This window comes from Lontra canadensis, unplaced genomic scaffold, assembly GCF_010015895.1.
Source record: "Lontra canadensis isolate GAN:19392208 unplaced genomic scaffold, GSC_riverotter_1.0 scaffold81, whole genome shotgun sequence".
Lineage (NCBI taxonomy): Eukaryota > Metazoa > Chordata > Mammalia > Carnivora > Mustelidae > Lontra > Lontra canadensis.
The window spans coordinates 4,159,204-4,183,022 of record NW_022631075.1 but is presented as its reverse complement, the minus strand read 5'-3'; the positions used below and the strand labels follow the sequence as shown (position 1 = coordinate 4,183,022).

Below are 23,819 nucleotides of genomic sequence, written 5' to 3'. Positions count from 1 at the left end.
AGGCAGAAGATAATAATACAAGAGCATGAACAAACCAATGCATCTATTCATTCGGCTTTAAAAAAAGGTTTGTTTGAAGGGGGCACCTGGGTGGTGCAGTTGGTAAAGTGTCCAACTCTTGGTTTCGGCTCAGGTCGTGATCTCACCATCCTGAGATCAAGCCCCGAGTGGGGCTGCTCAGAGCCTCCTGGAGATTCTCTTTCCCTCTCCCTCTGCCCTTCCTCACCATGCACTCTCTCCTCTCTAAAACAAATAAATAAATCTTTAAAAAATAATAAAAAATTAAAAAGGTTTGTTGGGGGCACCTGGGTGGCTCAGTCAATTAGGCGTCTGCCTTCAGCTTAGGTCATGATCCCAGGGACCCTGCTTCTCCCTCTGCCTGCTGCTCTCTCTCCCTCTAACAAATAAATAAATAAAATCTTAAAAGGAAAAAAAGGTTTGTTGAGCACCTAGTATTTTTTATTATGTAACACTACATGAATACATTATCATTGTAAAGGATTCTAAAATTACTATGAAAATGTTGAAGTCCCAGCTCCCCACTGTAAAGATCAACAGTTTGGGGGTATGATCCTTCCAGTTCTCTCTGTATGCATTTATATATAAAGAGATACTTTTTTTTTTGACTTAAACAGGATCATCAGATATGCATTGTTCTACAGTGTTTTTTATACAAAACCTAGAGTTCTTTTCATGTCAGTACGTGTAGGTCAACCAGAGGTGTGTTGATGTTTGACAACAAGCTCTCTGTGAAAAAAAAAAAAGATTTGCAATGTTTTCTGGTTCCTGGAATGTTCATAAACCCACCATGCGTGATTCCAACTACCAACGTGAAGTCATTGAAGGTGGAATTGGGAAGACATGTGCACAGTCGGCTCTTATAAACCAGTATAAGCTGGCTACAGCACACCACTGAATCAGTTATTTTTTTCTTTTTAGGCTTTTTATTTTGAAATAAATTTAGACTTACAAAGAAAAGTGAGCAGATGTAGCTCTGAATTACTATGTACCTGTCACTCAGCTGCCAGTATTAATATCTTGCATAACCATAGTACAATTATTAAAAGTAAGAGATTAACATTGGTTAATATTAACTCAAGAGTTTAATACTGGTTTCTCCGGTTTTTCCTTTTTTTTTTTTTTTTTCCCTGTTCCGGGATCCTATCTAGGATCCCACATTGCATTTAATTGTCATGTCTCCTTCAATCTGACAGTCTCTTGAGATCAGTCCTTTTAATTCTTACATAAGATTTCATAGCTTGGATATACCACTTTCTCAGAGATGGATGTATTGGTGGTTCTTTTTTTTTTTTTTTTTTTTTTTTACTATATTAACAAAGCCATTATGTTAACAACGCTAGGTTGAATTCCCTTGTACATACTCCTTCATACACAAACGTGATTATTTCTTTAGTAGATTCCTGGAAGTTGAATTCCTTGGTCAAGGAACATTCCCAATTTAAATTTTGATTGATACCACAAAATTGTTTTCTAAAGCTCCTTTACTACTTTATAGTCCCATCAGAAGTATGTAAGTAGAGTACCTCCTGACTACTAGGCACCGAGTTTAGGACCAGGGATAGAAAAATAAAGACATGGACCCTTCCCTTTGAATGCTTCCAAAATAATGAGGTAGACATATCAATGGATAGCTTCGATATAATGTGATAGTCCTAGGAGAAGGTGCTAAAAGAGAAACATCCCATCTCTTTGTGAAATGTTCTAGATAGGCAAGATCAATATTGGCCAATACAAATACAAAGCAAAACACATATGTAATTTAAAATTTCACAGTAGCCACATTCAAAATGTGAAAAAAAAAGTTGGGATTAATTAAAATTCTTATTTAATTGAATATATATCTAAAATATTGTCATTTCAATATGTAGTTACTGTAACAATTATTTATTGGATATATTCTATTTTTTCTTTTATACTAAGTCTTCAGTTCTGACTAGCCACATTTCAGATGTTTGGCAGACACATGTGCAAGTGGCCACCATGCTGAACAGTACAGACCTAGGTCATTCAGCACTGATTTCCTACTTCTACTTCTGAAGCATTCCTATGGTCTCTCCCAGAGGGGAATATCTTTGCCTTTTGAAGGGGAATGGAATGAAGAAGCAGTATCAATTATAAATATTAATAGAGACCATCAGTCTTACTTAAGAGAAAAAGACCAACGTCCCAACAGAGAGTGCAGAGAAATAACTGCAAAGAGACTCGGAGCTTTCAGCCTAGAGAAATGTGCAAGTTAAGAAGAGCTTATTCTCCCAAAGTTAGCCTGCCTTGAGATCCAAGGTGCTTGATTGAGTTTGGTGATTGGGCATGGTGAGATACTCCATTTGTTACCTTTGTAATACATTTATAATTTCAGAGTGTAGCTTTGGGCAGTTGGATAAACCAAGAAGGATAATAATTATAAAATGTACAAGACTCAACTCTAAGGAATATTTGTTAGAGGAGCATTAAGGACTGCCATTCTTAATAAGCTGAAAAGACGTTATTCCTGGAATATCTGAATAGGCATACACATTCTTTCTTGCCATTGAATTTCAGTGAAGTGCAGTGATACGGTACTGGTATTCCTGGAGAGATCTGGGTCATGTCAATCTTTACTCACTGAGGATGTATATTTTTAAATATGTCTTTAGGAAAAATAACTTTGACTTTGGGCCCAGGAGTACTTCGATTAGACCTACTATAACCAGCATTGCTCATTTGGAGGTGGATGTTCCAGTATGGGTGATTTTAGTTATATTACTTTCTATTCACTTATAAAGTTTATGAGTGGCCAGTTTGTGAAGTTGGTTAGAACACAGAGATAGCACAATCATGGGTGCAATCCTTCAGTTTAAAAGTTTTCCTACCACTCTTCCTATCTGAGCTCCATTCATAATGGGATCCTTAGTGTTCCTCACACATTCCACACAAAGCTTAAGGGTTTTGTGTAATTGCTATTCCTTCCTCCTGGAAGGTTCTTCAACTAAATATTCATATGACTTCACTCCATTCAAAACTTGGTTCAAAAATTACCTCCTCCGAGCCTTCTTTGTTTCTACACAGCTGTATTATATTAATTATAGCATATATTTATTCATTGTCTGCATGTCTAAACCCACCACCTCTCGTATGAGTTCTGGGAAGGTAAAGATTTTGTAAAAAATTTTATTCACTGCTATAAACTTAGAAAAACAGTGCCTGGTGCAAGTAGGCACTCAAAAAAATATTTGTTGAATCAATCTATAATATAATTTAATACTGTCTGTTCATTACCAGGTATACCCTTAATTCTAACAGTTGGTTTATAATGTTTATACTTGGGTTTGGGAGACTTGCCTCAAAATGTGGCTATAAATACATAGCATAGATCTGATTGGGGATCCACTAGAAGCTAAAGACTCTGTATCTTCATCCTGCATCCAAGGCTGCTGTGCAATCAGTGTGTCCTGGTGAGGCTGCATTGGTTGTTCATTTCCGATTCCCTGTTGATCAGCCAGTACCTATGGTGTCCTGGCTGTTAAATATATATATATTTTTTGCCTTTGCATGTATTTCCAATGTTCCCAATGTGCCAGGATATGCTTTGAAGATATTTGTTGAATGAATTAATAAATACATCCCCATAGAAAGTACTGCTGTATCTTTCTAGTGATGTATGGGTATGTCCCAAAGGTCAATATAATTTAATTTTATTGGTCTTAATATGAACAAAATATTATTTATTTCTAATAAAACACAAAGACTGGAGTTACGTAGTTACCTTAGTCTACCTGCACATACTTTTTGACTTCCTTTCTCAAATCCGCAGAGGAAGGTTCATTTTGGAGGACAGGAAAGACTATGTGATTTTTCTTTGGTACCCATAGTCTATAGCAAGTAAGTTAACTTGCATTATGTATTCATACAAATATACATTAATAGCTTCTAGCCTGTAAAACACAAAGTAAACTCAAAAAATTATAAAGCTTCACTGCCCTGAAAGGGTGTTCTACTAAATGTGCCCACACCTCTCTATCTGTCTTGATTGGCTGGAAGCAGCCTAATTTATTCTGTGGTGAAAAATTAATCCTTGCCTTATTATTTTGAAGTGATTCTCAGCACATGGCTGAGAATTTTTTCTGTCATTTTTGAGTGCCCTCAGGAAACTGGCTTAACTTAAAGTGTATAAAATATCCCCCTTGAACTTTAAAATGAAAACTACTATGCCTTTTGTTCCTTATGGCCAATCTAATTTCACAAAAGTAACTGAACCAAGGGAATCCAACACATTTTCAATATGGCTTCTAACATCCGTCATATTCACATTATTGGGGAACAGAGTAGATAAAATTTTCTTTAAAAAGTAATAAGCCTCTTTAATTGGAGTATGTTAAACTAACCATACTTTGAGTCTTTTGCTATACTGTACCTGACTCAGTACCACTATCGTTTGAGTTTCAAGGGTTTCCAGTAATTGCAAGAGAAATTCATCAGGCAGCACTGGCCTTAATCCAAAGAAAAGGATAGAAAGCAATTAAATGCTTAGAAGTTTTAAGGATAAATTAGGAGGTTGGTGTTAGAAATCTCTAGCTCCAACCAAAAGTGGATGAATGATTTTTAAATAGGCTATCTGGCTAGCTTTCCTGTTCTCAGTTGCAAATCCATATACTGTATATGAGTATTAGACATACAAATTAGCCCCTTCATTCTGCCTAGGAACATAAAAGAAAAGGTTAGTGGGTCATGAGCAGATACCCCCTTTTGGTAAGATTTGGTTGATGTTTAAAATTGCAATGAGGAAACAGATAAAAGGATTTCCAGAGCTTCTGTCCTAGTTATTGTTTTATTCCAACATTTTCTGCCCTCAGTGACCCCATTCACTCTCACAATGTCAGCTGTTGCCTCTGTGCATACATGATTCCACAGTCTTGTTCTAACCTTAATACTTCACCAGAACTTCAAACCTCCAGAGCTCCTGGGTCAAACATGACTGTCTGGATAGCCCATTGGTGGGTGGAACCCAGCCCCTCCAAAGATGAATTCATTATATTTCTCCCAGCACCCCACCCTGCCACAAACCAAGTAGTCATCAGCCAACAACTAGTTCAACTAGTCATCATTTAACAAATACATCTCCAGCACCAGTTATCTGTAGCTAGTGTTGGGCTAAGTGCAGAATCCCTTAGCTCTATTAAATCATTGCCCTATGCTTTCAGTTACTCAGGCTCAAAACCTAAACCTTGGATTCCTCCTTTTCCCTCGTTTTTTTCTATTCTTGCCCCCAGAATATTCACATGTGTACATGAGCAGACAGGTGCACACACACACACACACACACACACAACTAGCCGCCAAACCCTGAGACGACATTTATAGCAATTTCTCCTTAAGGAATCGCTTTCTTTGCACTCCCACTGCCACTGACCTAATTGAGACGCTCATTATTTCTCACCTTGATTATTGCAGTGCCATCCCAATTTGTGTTCTTGCCAAATCCTTAGGCCTCCAATTCATTGTTCTCCACACTAGTATTGGATTTATCTTTCCGCAAAGGGTGCTCTGATGATATCATTTCTTTACCTAGAAACCATCAGTGCTCCCCATTGCTATCAAATTAATCTTCCTAAAGAAAACTGATCATAACACTCATTTGCTCAGAAAATAGCAATGCCTCCCTGCTGCCTAATAAATTGAATCCAAATATCTAAGTGTGGCATTCAGCGTCCTCTACAATATGGCCCTAATCCTCCATTTGAGCCTTCACTTCCACTACCATCTATGCGTAACTATACTCTAGCCAACCCCAGCAACTTCCTTTGCCTCAAATGCATGTTGTGCTTTACAATGTCATATTTTCTTCAAGCTGCCCCCTCACCCTACCCATTGCTGTCACCTGTCACAGCCCTACACATTTTTCAAGGTTCATCTCAAATCCTACCTCATTAAAGCATCCCTGATCAGCCAAGTCAATTTTAATCTGTTGTTCCTTTAAACCACTTCTTTTTTTTAAGTTTTTATTTTAATGCTGATTAGTTAACCTGCAGTGTATTATGAGTTTCAGGTGTACAATTTAGTGATCAACACTTCCATACAACAGACCGTAATCATCACAAGTGCCCTCCTTAATGCCCATTACCTGTCTGACCCACTCCACCACCACCACCACCACCACCTCCTCTCTGGTAATCAACAGAGAGTATATACCTTGAGTATAAAACAATTAAGTTTTTCAAATATGTGTTCTCTAGAATTAAGAGTCTGTTTCTTGGTTTGCCTCCCTCTCTTTTTTCCCCTTCGCTCATTTGTTTTATTTCTTAAATTCCACGTATGTGTGAAATCATATGGTATTGGGCTTTCTCTGACTTATTTGCTCAGTTTTATACCCTCTAGCTCTGTCCATGTCTTTGCGAATGGCAAGATTCCATTCTTTTTTATGGCTGAGTAATATTTCACCATGTATATATATCTCACATCTCCTTTATCCATTCATCAGTTGAGGATACTTGGGCTATTTCCATAATTTGGCTATTGTCGATAATTTTGTTTTAAACATGGGGTTGCATGTATCCCTTTGAACTAATGTTTTTGGATTCTTTGGGTAAATAACCCAGTACTGCAATTGCTAGATTGTAGGCTTCTATTTTTAACTTATTGAGGAAACTCCATACTGTTTTCCAGAGTGGCTTCCCCACTTTGCATTCCCACCAACAGTGTAAGAGGGTTCCTCTTTCTCCACCTCCTCACCAACAGCTATTATCTCTTGTGTTGTTGATTTTAGCCATGCTGATAGGTGTGAGGCGGTATTTTATTCCTGGGTTGCAAGGGTGGTTCAGTATTCACCAATCAATCAATGTGATACACCACATTAATAAAAGGATAAGAACCATATGCCCAATTTAATAGATGCAGAAAAATCATCAGACTAAGCACAACATCCATTCATAATAAAAACCCTCAACAAAGTAAATTTAGAGGGAACATACCTCAACATAATAAAGGCCATATATGGAGACCCACACCTAACATCATCCTCGGTGAGGAGAAACAGCTTTTCCCCTACAGTCAGGAACAAGACAGGGATGTCCACTCTCACCACTGTTATTTAACATATAGAACTGAAAGTTTTAGCTACAGCAATCAGAAAATAAACCACTTCTTTTCTTCTTAAAAATATTTTGTAAGGCATTTTATTTGAAACTAGAGAATAAACCATTTCTTTTAAAACAAAAATTCTCTTCCCTTAGATGGCAAACACTGCCCATTTTCATTGCAAAAAGTATCAATAATACATAAATCCTAATGAAGGAAATTAAAATCCTCCATAACCCCCATGTTGTGAACATGTTGCTATATATCCTCCTAGCCCTTTCTCTCCCCAGACATCAACACATCTACACACACACACATATTATAGGTCATTCTATTCATACTGTTTAGTAGCCTGATGTTTTTCATTTGATGCATCATAATTATTCCCATGCCAGTTCATAATCTTCTGTAACATGATTTAATAGCAGTATAATCTTGTATTATTTGTAATATCAGTTATTTCATTAATTTCCTTCTGATGAATATTTAGATTGATCATAACTTTCTACTAGTTTTTAAGTGTTACAATAGATAGCTTTTTAGTTTGTACACATTCATAATTAATTCATAGAAATGGAATTGTAGGCTAAAAGGATAAGCCAAATTTTAAGGTTTTTTGATAAATGATGCTACATTACCCTCCACAAGGGTGGGGTTTTTTTTAATACTCTCATGAAGAGTATATGAGAGTGCCCACTACACTCTGATCAACACAGGTATTTTTTAATCTGGTAACAATTGAGCCTGTATTGTGTCAGTTATGCTGCATTATAGTAATTTTACACTTGTATTACTTCCAACTTCTACCCTAATAGGCATCTATATTTTAACATCTGCAGCAGCTATCATGGGACCTTATGCATACCAGGCACTTGGGAAACTGGCTTAGTGAAGACCTCCCATGTTCTCATAATAGCCTGTCCACCATCACTCTGCAGTTTCCATATACAAAGTAGAGTTCCATGACCAAGGGAAATGAGAAGGGATAACAGTGTTGAGGACCAGCATCTAATCCCATTGTGGTTGCTTCACTAATGCCCCAATGTCTATCACTGGGATAGCTACAGCCTCAACATTTTAACAATAGCTACTTATAAGGGTAGCTCATGTATGATACAGGTATAAACTCCAAGCTGCTTGGCCCAACGAAAAGAAAACTGGTCATGGCATTTTTAGGTCGAAAGAGACAACTGGTTTGGAGACCTTCTCAGCAAGTCTGGAATAAGTTCATGTATGGCTTGTTTTCTTGCAGCAGTACATTTGTTCGGCCTGACTTGGCAGTTGCAACCAGTTGAAGGACAGCTCTATGAAAATGGAGTTAGCAAAGGGAACAGAGGGACCGAATCCGTGGATACTACTTACTCTCCAATTGGAGGAAAAGTTTCCGATAAATCAGAGAAAAAAGGTACAGTGATCAAAATGACTGATTTATTGATTATTGATTACTTTTCTTCTAATTCGGTTATTAGAACCAAAGCTGGGATGGTTTCACTTCACATTAAATTTCATGATCACTCGAAAGAAGTGCTCTACGTGGACAGAATAAATACATGTAAATGTCTTATGAAAGCAAATTTTCCTTTCTCTAGTGCCTTGAGTATAAACCAATTAAACTTTTCAAATATGTAGGCAATTTTGAAAATAGATAAATATTTACAAGATGGAGGTTTCAATACAATGGAAATTGCATTTCACATATAACTACCCTGAAGCAACATGGGATTTTGATTAAGTTCTCTGTGTCCAAGCCTAACATTTATATATAACATTTTACAAAGGGTATATGGAAATTTCTTCTGTTTATAATAAGAAAAAGCCTTTTATGCTTAATATAAGGGTGAATGTTTATGTCAAAGTGGGGGAACATGAATTTTTTTCTAGTGGGGAACATGAATTCTTTGCAGTTGGAAAAAATAAAAAAGTACTCTGAGTACTGAATTGTTAAATTTAACCATGTAAGCTTGAGCTACCTGACTTATTTACAATAAATGTCACATACCAGCACTCCCAACATCTTATTCACATTGAATGATCTTAGTCTCAATATACAAGTATTGAAAATAGCTGAAAGTTTCTATTCCTATTTCTCTTGAAATAGGATTCAGTACACAGGGACTCAATGTAAAATTTCAGGATATCAATTCCAAAAGCAGAAATTGAAAACAGAACATAGAGCACAATCCTAAATATTTTTAGGAGATCACATTCAAACAAATGAATGAATAAATGACCCAAACCCTACCCTCAAGAAACTTAAAATCTTAAGGGGTAATAAGACAGTGTTACTTTGGCTGATGAGTTGCAAACAAGATATTTTGTTTTGTGGCTGCTCGAGTTACTAATCTTTACTTGTGTTTCTAGTTTCTTTTTGGGGTTATTGGTAGGGTGTGCTGTTTGGTTTTTGTTTGCTTTTGAAAATGTAATTCTGCTTTGGTCTATGCTTCAGTAAAACTCATGCTTAGGTTTCAGGAAAACATTATGATTTGTCCTAGTTTTTGATTCACAATGCAGCTTGCTTTATGTCCTCGTTTAGAAATACTTTCTCTAGCCTGGGCTGACCTTTCCCAGCAATTCCATTGTTGCTGCTGAGACAGGCTGAGAGGGTCAGAGATGACAGAGGAAAGGGTCTGAGTACACTTGGACTCTGGCTTTTACTCTCTTATCTTCTTTCCCACTCTTTGATTCCTTTATATGTGCAAGTGCAGGAGCCACCATTTGGTGCCTAGGGATTTCTTGCCATTCACACTTGAAATTCATGAGTTATCTGTTTGAGGACAATAAAACACGCAAGACAGAAGGTCACTACATAGTCGTTATCAGAGCATATTTATTTGTTTACTCTAATTCAGACATCTGTAATTCCTTTCCACAAAATACCGTTGACCCTTGAACAACATGGGTTTGAATTGCCCAGGTCCTCTACAGATTTTTTTCAATAAATACAACACAAGACTGGAAATGTATTTTCTCCTCTTTATGATTTTCTTAATAACATTTATTTCCTCTAGGTTACTTTATTGTAGGAAAGCAGTCTATATTACATGTAACATATGAAATCTTTGTTAATCAACTGTTTATATTATTGGTAAGGCTTCAAGTTAAGTTTTGGGAGAGTCACAGGTTATACGAGGATTATTTGACTGCATGGGGTTAAGAGGGAGGGGATGGGTGTACCTAACCCCAGTGTTGTCCAGGGGTTAGCTGGAGTTTTCTGATGACTGAAATTTTTTGCATAATTAACCATGTGCCAAGAATTATTCTGGACACTTCACACGTATTATATCATGAAGGTAACATTATGGACCTCGTTTTCCAAATAAAGAAACAGAGGCACAGAGAGGTTAAGTAACTTGCCCAAGGTCACAAAGCTAGAAACTGGCAATCTGATTTCAGAGATTTTCTCTACACTGTACAGAAATTCACACACTAAACATATATGAAAAACCACAAAAGACACTTTACCTAATGAAAGCAAAGCCCCAGAGTCTATTCATGATGACTTTTAGAGAAATTCTATACAGCTATATTTTAATGTGTTGTAACAAGTTTCATAAATGAAAAAATGTTTTTAAGTTTCTGCTCAATTTTAACAACAAACAGGCTGAACAATTCCAATTTAATACTTTATGAAGAAAAATTATTAAGGATTAATGCCATGTATACCAACTTGTTATCTTAAACTGATTTTTTGTGGCAGTCTGAACAAAACCTTAACTGTAACTGCACATCATGGTTCTGCTGTATTAGGTCTTTACTGCATATCACTCACCGAGTAAAAACATAGCTCCTGTTTTATAATGCCATGTGTACACTAAACCAAACCTTGCAGAAGATGAAATATACCTAAAAGGATATTTTCAACTGGTCAGCTGTATCCTGTTATGATTTTCTAGACATCACATACCCCATAAATACAGTTGTAGAAGCTTGTCTTAATGATCTTGTATACATTAAAATACAAAACCAAAAAACAAATAATCCTTTTTTACATTGATTTTCTCACTCTCCTAGAGGACTGGTCATTGTAGGGCTGTGGTTAAGATCCTAGACTGTGGAGTCAGACTGATCTGGCTTTGAACACTGTGTCATTTCCTGGCTCTCAAGCCTCAGGCAATGAGTTGATACAACCTTGCTGAACTAATATCCTCATCTGCAACACAAGGACGATAATAATAGTACTTGTCTCATAAGTTGGTTGTGAGGAACAGGTGAGATAATGGTTTTAGTGCACAGTGCCAGGCACCCGGTTAAAGTTAGCGGTAATTATTGGAACAAGTGATTGGAAAATTACCTTGAGTTTATTGACATCCCATTAGGTACTGCAGATCATGCTTCAAACTGCTATCAGGTTTTCCACAAGTGATGGCCTTCTGAGATTTGCATTTTCTCTTTTTAAAGTTTGATCTCTCTTTACTTAACAAGTTAACATCTGCTGTTTCATAATCATCATTACCTTCATTGTCAAAGATGGATAAATAGAATGACACTGTGAAAAGAAAATCAAATTCTACTGGAGTTGGTTCCCCATTAACAGTAGTTATATATATCTGCTTCTCCTTAGGAGGCTAAAGAATTTTCTCACCACTTAGTTTTCCAAATGAAAGAAAACAGAATATTTGATTATAGACATTTAGCATGCTAATGTTTTATTTTTGAAATGTACTTGAATAATTTCAATTTAATTTCAAAAAGAAGACGTAAGTCACAATCACATATTGGAATCTGCCAGAAAAGCCAGCTGTCAGTTGTTCAATAAACATTTATAGAATTGAAAACATTATACTAAAACAGCCCCTACTACCTTAGAAGTTTATAAACTAGTCATAACTCTTTCTCTTTAATGAACATTATGTAACAACTACTTTAAACAAAGCAAGGGACAGAAAAAAGTAAAAGACTTAGTCCCAGACCTGAGTCACATAACATCCATAAATTGAACTAAATATAATTACAGTGTAATATAGCAACTAATATGGAATGTTAAAATCTTAAACATTATCAAATCCAAAGTCTTTGTTTAAAGATGAAGAAACTGAGATCCAAAAGGTTCAAGAACCAGAGAGAAATCTTAACTAGAACAGAGGACATTTGATTATACCTCTTCTGTTTTCTCATCTGTTATTGAAATAATGTAACACAGACTAAACATATAAATTGCTAAAGAGGTTTTCTAAGGAAGTGTCAAAGGCAAAAACTGAATAGGTAGGGAAATTAATTTTATTCAGGCTATTGCAATAGAGAAAGCATTCCAGATCTGGAAGATCAGAGTGTCTGAGCAAAGTGGATTTTGCCTTAGACTTTTCTAGGAGTACTGGATAAGGAACATGTGGAATGATTTACAGCTGGGGTTGTCTTGTACTCAGAAGAAGTCTCAGTCAGTCAGCTGACCAGGAAATGTTTATGTGCACATCTAGATAGTAGAAGGAGAACAAATAGTTCTGATCTCAGCTAATTATTTATGAGGCAAAGAATAGGCAATTGGAGGGTCTGTATCTGGTCTTTCAGCAGGCTCCAGCAAAAGGGGAAAGGTCCTTTTTTGGCTTTGTTACAGGTCAACATAGGAGTCTTCTGCAGTTCTTATGGGATCCATGAGAAAGGGTGGACAGAGAGCCATATCTAATAAGTCATAGGGGAAAGAGCTTTTAATAAGGTTATTTTTGTTTTTTGTTTGTTGGCTTTGCAGTAAGCCATGTCCTAAAACATAAAAGAATGAGAAGGTTTTGGAAGACAAAAGGTTGGGAGGATTTCTTACCCAGCAGTTTTCCAAGAGCATAGGGCTCAGGTGAAGTCCAATATTGTCATCCGTCATCTGAATAAGGAAGAAGTTTATCGGGTACTGGACGGTACTAAATTCTTGCAGGTTGGATGCCAAAATAGAGCATGGGAACAAAAAGAGTGGATGGGGAGACAGAGCTACTCAAGTTCACCTTTATCTCCTTTATAATCTTTGCAAAAGTCTGTTCTTGGGGGGGAAGTGGCATTTCTCTTAAATTCATTCTACAAGATCTATCTCCACAAAGTTGAAGGGGGAAGAAAAGGTACTTTCTAGTTCAATATCTGCTGAGTATACGACCATAGAAACAACATATAGCTGATTGACATGACACAGCGTGCAGCCTGTCTTGAAGATGCGTTAGCCTAGACCAAGCAATGACTAGAGCTCTTCACCTCTCTGGGCTCGGGTTTCTTATCTGAAAAAGAAGGGAGTTGGCTTTGTCCGGGTTGAAAAATAATTTTTCCCTCTAACCTTCTAGTTTCTTGGCTGAGGCACCCACCCATCCCTGCTGTAATAATAATTAAAAAAAAAAAACAGATTAACAGGAAGGAGAAAAACAAGTTTAATAACATGTTTGCGCCCTGCACAAGCCGGAGAGACCCAGGAAGACAGAGTAACTCTTGGAATGGCCCAGGCCGCCACCTTAAATACTATCTCTAGATAAAGACAAAAGCTGTCAGGGGCGGGGAGGGAAGCCAGTTATATGAGACTGTCAGACAAAGCACAGTGAGCGGGAGTATAGCTGGTAGGCAGAGTGAAGTCCTCTTTTCCACTGATGAGTTTCTAGAGATTTAGGCACATCTTCTTCCTGGTACAGAGAGGGAGACACCCTTGCCGATGGCAATTTCCCTTATAAATGTAAATGTCCCCTTACCAAAGGACCTTCTACATGGCTTTTCTGTCTGCCGTTTCTTCAAGATGATCCTTACATCAAAGAATCATATTGTGGGGTGCAAATTCTGCTCTCCTTCAGCTTTAAAACTTTTAGGGAGTGGAGGAGGGATAGTAGGCAGGGAAACACATTTTGCAAATTATACCTTACCTGCAAAGCACAAATAAAAAAAAAAAACAGATAAAAGCCACATCTCTCCAGATAAAATGGGAGGGAGGGTCAGATTCCTGCCACAATTCCCCCTGCGTTCCCCTTTCCTTTCTTTGCTCTCCATTCTCCTCCCAGTTGCTAATGCTTTGACAAACAAGGGGTGATGTTCTGTGGGACTGGCTTATCTCTAAGGTCCCCTCCAGCTGTGTACATTATGAGTCAGTGAATTCAAATTCTGCAGTTAGGGAAGAACAATTAGCCCTTCCAAATAAAAGTGGACCTATTTTTGCAAAAGGCATGTATACTCCTGGAAAATGGTTGAAATATATGTCTGTAAAATGTGCCAGCCACTTTGCCATTTAAATTTACTTGCAGAGAATTCTGTTGTAATTCAAATAATTAATTCCCAGTTTTCTGCCTTACAAGTTTGGATTTCTGACATGTATGTAACAATAACAGTCTGCACTTAGAGAACATTTACAATACTTTAATTTCAAAATACTTTAATGTCTTTTATCCACATAACAGTTTTATGGTGTAGCAGCTATTGTTACCCTTGTTTTACACTTGAGAAAGGAAAACACAAGAAGGTTAAGAGACTTGGCTTGCATAATAGATACTACAGGCACAACTGAAAAGAGGATCTAGTCTTTTAATGTTAGCTCAAGACCCTTCTTTGAGCCTCTTCTTTTTAAAACTTCTTTTCTCAAGGCCAGTTGTTTAAGTAACAGCTGTCTTGATTAAAAATCTGCATGCATGTGGCGAAATGTATATCTTTTCCGTTAAGAGTTCTTAGACCTGGGTTCAGCAAGACTCCCCTCCTCCTCAAAACAGAACACATACTCCTTGGGGATTCAAAGTTAACAACCCAAATGTACCTTTCATGACCTCCTTTCATTGTAGACCTAGCTGGAGAGGGGTGTGTGTGTGTGTGTGTGTTGATTGTTTTGGTTTTCGTTTTGTTTTGTTTTGTTTTGTTTTTGCTTTGTTGTGGTGGTGTTTTGTTGAGTTTTACCTGTGGCATATTTATATTGGATGCAATTTATTCAATGACAGTTGTGGACCTTAAATAAAAACTTGAATTTCAGATTTACTTGTAGTTTCACTGACATTTATTTCACAGACCCAGCCAGTAGGTAAAGATTCATTTTGTGGTACAAAAGTAAAGAACAGCACCAACCCCACCCAGGTAATCACTGTGCGTTCGGATGGAACACAGTCCTGCAGTATAATTCTGTGGTTCTTCAATATTGGTTCATAGGACATGTGGATATTAAAATGCACTCAGCTGCCCTTTGAGTCAACCCATAGTTTCGATATCTTTTACTTAAAGGATATTAGAGCCCAGGACATTGTGGTAGAATTGGGAATAATTCATATAAGCACAACAAACCACATGAATAAAATAGTAGTAATGCACTAACAAAGACAACAATGTTGGGAGCGTAACATTATTATTTTTAAAGATTGATGGCAAATTACAGTAAATGTTTCCTATAATGCTATATAGATGTTTCTCTAATACAAGGTTTCAGGGGGTCCAGCTAGAGTGCTACAGCTTGTTTTCAACTATATTAAATCACTTTATCAATATACTTCAGTTTTAACAAAAGCTTTTCTAAAGCATACTGGAAACCTGACTTCTAAAACAGATTTATGGAAAGGGTTCACTAGGCTAAAAGGCAAACTTATTTACGGTATAAAAAATTCATGTTAAATGTTCTTGGTCATATATGTTTAATGTTTCCTTCTTGTTTCATTTTAATCCTTACTTTACTTTGTTTGTTTGTTTGTTTGTTTAACTAATAGACACCTTTCCTGTGGAATGTATCTCCTTCGTGGTCCCTCTAGCCTAACAGTATACATCTGACAGGGGCGCTGCTGGTGTGCTGTGGGATGGCATATGGATCCTCCTGGAATAGTCCTTCAAAAGCTAGGGGATCTGCCCAGAACATCTTTATACCATCACAGTTTTCTGAGAGAAACAGTGCATTGTAGAAATTTACCAGCCATGTGTGTTCCTAATTCTGTTGAGTATCTGTTTATATCTCTCGGCTATATTATTTGTGGAGGAAGTTCAAACTTCTACTAGCTTTTGCATGAAGTCAAAGGTAATTCTCATATGTAAAATTTGCTTTTGAAAACAAAATCTCAGAGTTCCAGGGTTGAATGCACAAGTCTGCATTTCCCTTTGTGTAACTTCGGCAATCCCGTAGATAATAATCACATATCCTTTCTTGGCCTCCACCTTTCTAATACCATGATCCCTTGGTTTTACTTCTGAACTCTCCTTGTAACTGTATTTCCCTCAGTCGTTTTACTTGCCTTTTCCTATGTCCATTATATATCCTAACGAAGGTATGAGAACTGCACACAGATACCATAATCCCATTGCCAGTGGCTCAGAGAGTGGGAAGAATCAAAGCAAAAAGTTAGATTGTAGGAGAAATGATTGTTGACCTCCCCAACCTCTCCATGAAAATAATATCAAGGGAAGAAAAATGAAATCTTACTGTTTACAAGCATAGAAGTTCATGATTTTTAGTGCTATGTGAGTCAAGATGCTATTTTAACTGTACCAAGTACTATGGAATGCTCACGAATGAAGCAGAAGACATAGCTTTTGCCCTTGAGAAAATCCTATTCAGCAGGAAAGCTGGAGGAAGCACGAACACATGCACACACAATGCAAAATAACATGCAACCAACTGGTGTACAGAAATAGAAATAACATGGTTAGGTGATTAAGAGGCTTAAAAGACAAAAGATGAAAAGGTGATTGTTTATTACAGAAGTAGTTTGAGCTGGGCCTTGAGAAACCAGAAAAATCAATCCAAGTTGACCTTAAAGAGCGCATATTTAGGAGAATGGACTAATAGAGTAGTGGGGGGAAATGCAGATGGTAGTAGCCTAAGTGGTAAATGGATAATGAAGCAATAGAGGCAGCAGATGGTGACAGCTTGGCAAAGAAAGGAAGGAGATAAATAGTATGATAACTAGATGAAGGGGCAGCTGGGTCATTTTAGTTGTTGTTTTTTTGTTTTGTTTTGTTTTGTTTTAAGAAAGACTTGTGCTTGTTTGAAGACAAAGAATAAGAAACCAGTAAAGAGGGAGACATTGAGAATGCCAGTAAGAAAAGAGAGAGTGAAGGGTCCAAAGTCTGGACAGAAGAGAAGGAAGGAGCCTCAGAGAGAAACTGGGACACGGAATTTTATGGCACACTGAGTATGCGAGAGGCATATTGATATTGTGAAAATGAGAGGTAGGAGTTCCAAAAGAGGACCCAGAGATGTTTGTACCTTGTTCCATAGATGCTACTATCTATCCCAATTTCATATTACTGTTGTTGTTGTCGTTATTTTAAGATTTTATTTATTTATTTGAGACAGAGAGTGTGAAAGAGAGAACATGAGTAGGGGGAGCAGCAGAGGGAGAGGGAGAAGCAGCCTCCCCGCTGAGCAGGGAACCCAACACAGGGGCTTGATTCTAGGACCCTGAGATCATGACCTGAGCTGAAGGCAGACACTTCACTCACTGAGCCACCCAGGCACCCCAGTATTGTTGTTACTATGTGTTATGAGTTTTGCTTGGGAGATGTTTTAATTTGATATTACTGAATATTTTCGAGTTCCTTAAAGATGGAAATTAAAAGCGATAGCAAATACGACAACCCCTGAAAACTGGTGCCTCTGCAGGCTGCTGCTTTTTCCCAGGGCCTGGCACAAGAAGTTGTACAATCCCCTTATTACTCTTAACTATGGGATAGGTGGGTCTTAATATAATTGCCTTTATGAAATGCCTGGAAGGTAGATGTCAAGATTTTAGACAGCCATGACTTCCCTGTCCTTTGGGGACTTACATTCTAAGATACAAAGGGGGATGCTGGATAAATTGAGCCGTAACTAGCCCAATGTTAGTCTGACGTTGTTTAAAAATAGAGACAATGGGCATCCTTGCTGTGTGCTACCAATGACATATTCCAAAATACTGGCCAGGAGACAATTCAGCTTCTAGGTATCAGATAACCATCTAAAACCACTTGGAAACACATCAGAACTCTTGGACAGGTCATGATAGTTTGTGTGTATGTGTGTCTGCAGGCTCTACATACCAATTTAGAACTTAGAACCATATCTTTTGGAACAACTTTAATAAGCTATATTTTACATACTATATAATTCCCAATTTAAAGTATACAACTCAGGGGCGCCTGGGTGGCTCAGGGGGTTAAGCCCCTGCCTTCGGCTTAAGTCATGGTCCTGGGATCAAGCCCTGCATCCGGCTCTCTGCTCAGCAGGGAGCCTGCTTCCCCCTATCTCTCTGCCTGCCTCTCTGCCTACTTGTGATCTCTCTGTCAAATAACTAAATAAAATCTTTTTAAAAAAATAAAGTATACAATTCAGCAATTCTTAGCATATTCAGAGTTGTGTAACCATCACCACTATTTAATTCTAGAATATTTTCATCGCACTCAAAATAAACCTCATAGGCATTGGCAGTTACCCGATATCCCCACTTCTCCCCAGCCCCTGGCAACCCTAATCTATTTCCTGTCTTTATAGATTTACCTACATGTACGTTTTACATAAATGGAATCATATAATGTGTATTCTTTTGCGTCTGGCTTTTTTCAGTTAACTTAATGTTTTCAAAGTTTGTCCATGTTGTGGCATGTACTGATACTTCATTCCTTTTTATGGTTGAATAATATTCCACTGTGTGAGTATACCATATTTTGTTTATCTACTCATCAACTGATGGACCTTTTGTGAATTTTCACTTGTTTTGCTATTATAAATAATGCTGCTATAAGCATTCATGTACAAGTTTTTGTTAGAACACCTGTTTTCAGTTTTTGAAGAGGCCAAAGTTAAAAGGGTGCCAATTTCTCCACATTTGTCAACACATTTATTGTCTATCATTTTTATTTTAGCTATCTTAGTGGGTATGAAGTGGTATCTCATTTTGTTTTTAACTTGCATGTCCTTGATGGCTAATGAGGTTGAGCCTCTTTTCCTGTGCTTATTGGCCATTTGTATTTCTTCTTTGGAGAAATGTCTATTTGAATCCTTGGCCCATTTTTTAATCGGTTTATTTGGATTTTTACTGGTCAGTTTGTAAGTCTTCTTAATGTATTCTAGATACAAGCCTCTTTTCTAAAATATGATTTGCAAACATTTTCTCCTATTCTGTAGGCAGTCTCTTCACTTTCTTGATGGTGTCTTCTGAGGCACAAAAGTTTTTAATTTTGATGAAGTCAAATGTATCTATTTTTTCTTTCATTTTATGTGCTTTTGATATCATATTTAAGAAACTACTGCCAAACCCCAGGTCACAAAGAATTAGGCCTGTGATTTCTGCCTGAGAATTTTACAGGTTTAGTTCTTAAATGTAGATATTTGGTCCATTTTGAGTTAATTTTTATATATGGTGTTGAGGGAATGATTCAACTTCACTCTTGCTTGTGGATATCCACTTGTCCATCACCACTGGTTGAAAGGCTATTCTTTCCCCCATTGAATTGTCTTGGTGCCTTTGTTGAAATTCGGCTGACCATAAATGTGATGTTTAATTTCTCAATTCTATTCTATTGATCTATATGTCTATCGTAATACCAGTACCATTACTGTAGTTTTGTAATAAGTTTTGAAATCAGGAAATGTTTTCCTTTTTTTTTTTTTTAAAGAGTGCTTTAGTTGTTCTGGGTTCCTTGAATTTCCGGGTGAATTTTAGCTCAGCTAGTGTATTTCTGGAAAATGGGAGTTAGAATTTTGATACGTGTTGCATTGACTCTGTAGATCGGTTTAGGAAGTATTGCCATTTTAATAACAGTAAATCATGTAATCCATGAATATGGATGTTTCCATTTATTTAGGCCTTCTTTAATTTCTTTCAGTGATGTTTTGTTTTTCTCAGTATACGAGTCTTGCAACTTTTTAAAAAAAAGATTTATTTATTTTAGAGAGGGAGACAAAGTGTGCAAGCCAGTGTAAGCTGGGGGTGGGAAGGGCAGTGGGAGAAGGAAAGAATCTTCAGGCAGACTCCCTACTGAACATGGAGCCAAATGCGGGGCTCCATCCCAGGACCCCGATATCATGACCTGAGTTGAAACCAAAAGTTGGACACTCACCCAACTGAACCACTCAGGTGCCCCAACTTGCAGCTTTTTTTGTTAAATTTATACCAAGTTTTTTAATTCTTTTTGATGATATTATAAGTGGAAATCATTTCTTTAATTTCCTTTTTTGTCTTTTCATTGCATGGTCCATATTTATTCATTAGCATTTGAATATTTTCTTTTAAGGAGGTATTTTATACCATATTGACCATGACTCTGAGTCATTGTTTAAATATGTAAAAATGTGATGATAAATTTGAGTTTTGTATCCATTCAAGTTTTCACCAAAGAAATTCAGAGAGATTGACTACTTCGTATACCATTGGTAATAATCCACAGACTGAGATTCTACAAACAATTTGTGTTTCAGTGTATGAGATTGTATATCACATCAGGAGAGCCTGAAATTTGGAAACTAATGTTTGTGAATATTACTTAGTGGTCATTATAACACACCAGAAGAGCTGTGAAATTTTTTTAAAAATTTAAGAAAGTGGAAATCCTTATGACAGAACTTCAAGAAATACTTCTACAAAGATAATTAAGTCTTTTAAACAACAGTATGTTCAACAAACAGATATACAGGGTCAAAATGCAATTCAAAATTTGTCTTTTAATTAATGGTGAGATTTTAAACAATACCATTTCACTTCTGTCTGAGAAGATGTATGTAATACTAGATGAGGTATTGTATTGGCACATGAAGTCTTTCAGTGTCTGGACGTAATTGTTTACACTTACACACTCATGTATTTCTCAAGTATAATATTTGCTAATGGACTTTGCCACACAATCAGCGATCTATTATCAGTGTCAGGAAGGCAGGAGTATTTTATGTCTAAACATATTTTATTCACAGTTAATTCCCAAAGGTCTCCGTGTGATGTTGCAGTTCTTCTTCCCACTAAACCTGATACCAAAATGTCAAAGTAAATGATCAACATTACTAAATAAATTATCAAGATTACTATTTTATTAATTCATCCAAACAATATTTACCAAGTGCCTACCATGTACCAGGTTCATTCTTCCTTTTCTTTCTCCTGCATACTCCTGGGTTATAGAACTGATATAAAAAGCATGTGTAATATACAATCTGGAAAATCTGTCCCTGAAGAACTGAGAGTTGAATACATATTTTTCTTCAATAGTTTATGTAAAGAAAAGTATACAAGGCTACTTAGCTGGGAAGGGTAGGATAGGTTTTCACTGTCCCCTTTGTATCTCTTTGCAGCTTTTAATAACAGGAATTAGGGGTTCATTTCACCTCTCCATTTTGTTCCAAGCACTGATATTTTAAATTTCATAATGATTTTCAAACTATGAACCAATTATTATGTTTGAAGGAACAAAAGGGAGGTGGTACTTATGCCATGAGACACACACTAGGATTAATTCAGGTGAATGACCATACCAAAGGTATTTGTTGCTGTCTTCTGAGGACTTTGAACATGCTATAGGGTGAGGTGAAGGGCAGATATGATCTTAAGGCATGTTTCTTTTTCATCCCTTTGGACAACATCCCCTTCAGTTAATTAAAGCCAGTATCTTGAAAATAAATAAAGAAATAAAATAACGCTAGTATCTTCTTAGCTTAGATACATTTTATGGAACTTGCAAGTCCCTTAAAAGACGGCTAAGACTGCTGTTACGGACAATACCACAGCCTTTAACCTGGTCATTTTTACACGAGGACCTGATATGAGAATCTTTTTAATGACCACATGTCAGTATCATCTACTCATGTTTCACTGAGTTTTGTGCAGGATCATTAAATCCGGTCTAGCTACATTAAGTAGAAAAAAATACATACATGTCTGTGTCCAGCAGAGCGCTACTTACCCCTGTCTTATAAGGACAGTTTTGTTAATAATTATGTTCTTAGTATTCAGGTATGTGTCTGAGTCTAGAGATAATGAAGTCTAGAGATAATGGCTTGGTTCCATTGCACACAGTGTCGGTCACCAATTCCAGGCCTCTATATTTACCTGCCAGGTAGCTTGACCTTTTCCTTTTAAACTAAGCAACTGTCAGTTAGCTTGCCATCCTTCCACACGGCCTATCTGCCATTGGTTTTTACCACTCAGCAGTTGATGCCTGTGTTGCAAGCTATAAAGAGAGTGTTTAGCTCAAACTAAATTGGGGGATATTGGTGGGACTATGATAACGATAGTACTGCACAGTTTGATATGAGCCGTGGCTCTTCCTCTTGCATTTCTGCAAGGGAGTGTTCTGCTACTGGAGAATACGGTCTTCCTGGGCCTTTCGATATGCTGTAGCAATCTAAGTGATTAAATGACATTAAAACATTCATGTTACAGAATCTGGACCTTTGTGCTATATCTTAGTCCTGCTGCTAACACTTTGCAAATGAGGGATCAGGGGCCATGTGAGGTTTGGCCAAAACTATTCCACTTCCTTATCCTGGCACAGAATGTCTTCCTGAAATCACATTCCATATCATGGAATCCACATCCATTTTCTCTGCATGCCATTTTCTTCTCTTTAGTTTTCCCCTTTGAGCTACGTTAAGAAAAAAATGAAATAGTAAATTAACTAAGAACACTACATTGTAACCCATAACAAAATTTGAGAGAAGACAAAATGGAGCAGGTTATTTAGCGATGTAGATTGCTAGCAGGGAGACGTCCCCCTTTCTGATACACTCGATGTTAAAGGTTAGAGGCTGAGAAATTTTCCATCTGCAAGCTGTGAGAATTTCTCTTTAATACCAAGTTGCGGCAACTCGCTTGCTATGCTATTTTTATTTAAATTATAGTCCACATGTTCATTCATGTTGTCATGTCTCTCCATCTATCTTGTTTTAATTGTGATGCAGGCTTTCAGAGGTTAAGACCATCTTTTCAAATCATTTTTATAAATGACTTAGTATATATGCTTCAGATATTTACTAATGCTAGTAACCAGGAAGCTCCAACAACACAACTTCACGAGTTTCTTTTGATTTAGTGAATAACATTTAAGTAGCCTCATTATGCAGTATATGATGCTATAAAGTGCAGAAGGAAGACATGGTATAGCATTTGGTAAGGCTCGTATATAAAGGTTAATGTCCATCAGCCAGTTTTGCCCTGATTTTTTAAAATGACAGTGGCTGCATTCATCAAAGGCTAGTTGTAGCACCTTTAAAATAGTGTTTGTTGAACATAATTTTAAATTATTTTATATTCATAATAGTGTTTGAACAACCAAATGATGCGTTTTAAGAAGTGATAAGAGCCGCTGATTGAGGACTGCGATTGAACAAACTGAACATTAGGTGGAGAACGGAAGTATCCACATAAACACAGTCTGTTAATTGTCTGCTCTTTGAAGACATCTGTCAGCTCCAGGACCTTAGGAGTTAAATGCATAATCAATCCTTTGGGGACAAGACCGTTCTGTCTGACATAGGAAAAAGTAACTTTCAGTGAAAAATAAGGTCCTCGGTTGGTCATTTATCATCTCAAAGGGCATATTTTATTATAAATGTCAATTCCACAAAATTATGTGTCCTGTAATACATAATTATGTTCAAAATTGCATTTGAAATCTATTATTAACAGTTAACAGTGAACATTCTTAAAATAGTTATTACTCTTGGCCTTAACACAAAAAGCAATAATGGAGGCATTTTAGGGAGTTAAAAGCTAGAAGGCATTGGCCTCTGAATAAAGCCACTGCAGGTGTGTTTCTTAATGGGCTGTTAATTTTATAGCAAGTGAACACAAAGGACAGAGACCATGTGTGTTTTTAAACTATGTTTGGTGTGGAGAAAGAGTTGATGGCTGAAAAATATAAAGGCAGTATGA

The 23,819-nt window shown here is 36.9% G+C and overlaps 1 protein-coding gene across 4 annotated transcripts in view; it reads left to right on the top strand.

Annotated features, from left to right (window-relative positions):
- TENM1 (teneurin transmembrane protein 1) overlaps positions 1-23,819 on the top strand; it is a 764,948-nt gene that overhangs the window by 487,107 nt on the left and 254,022 nt on the right. For 3 of the 4 annotated variants that reach the window (XM_032882345.1, XM_032882343.1, XM_032882344.1), the window contains one exon: positions 8,324-8,476. The exons of the other annotated variant lie outside the window; for it this stretch is intronic. In XM_032882345.1, coding sequence (XP_032738236.1) covers positions 8,324-8,476 — 153 coding nt within the window. The remainder of the gene's footprint in view (positions 1-8,323; positions 8,477-23,819) is intronic. 4 annotated transcript variants of the gene reach the window in all.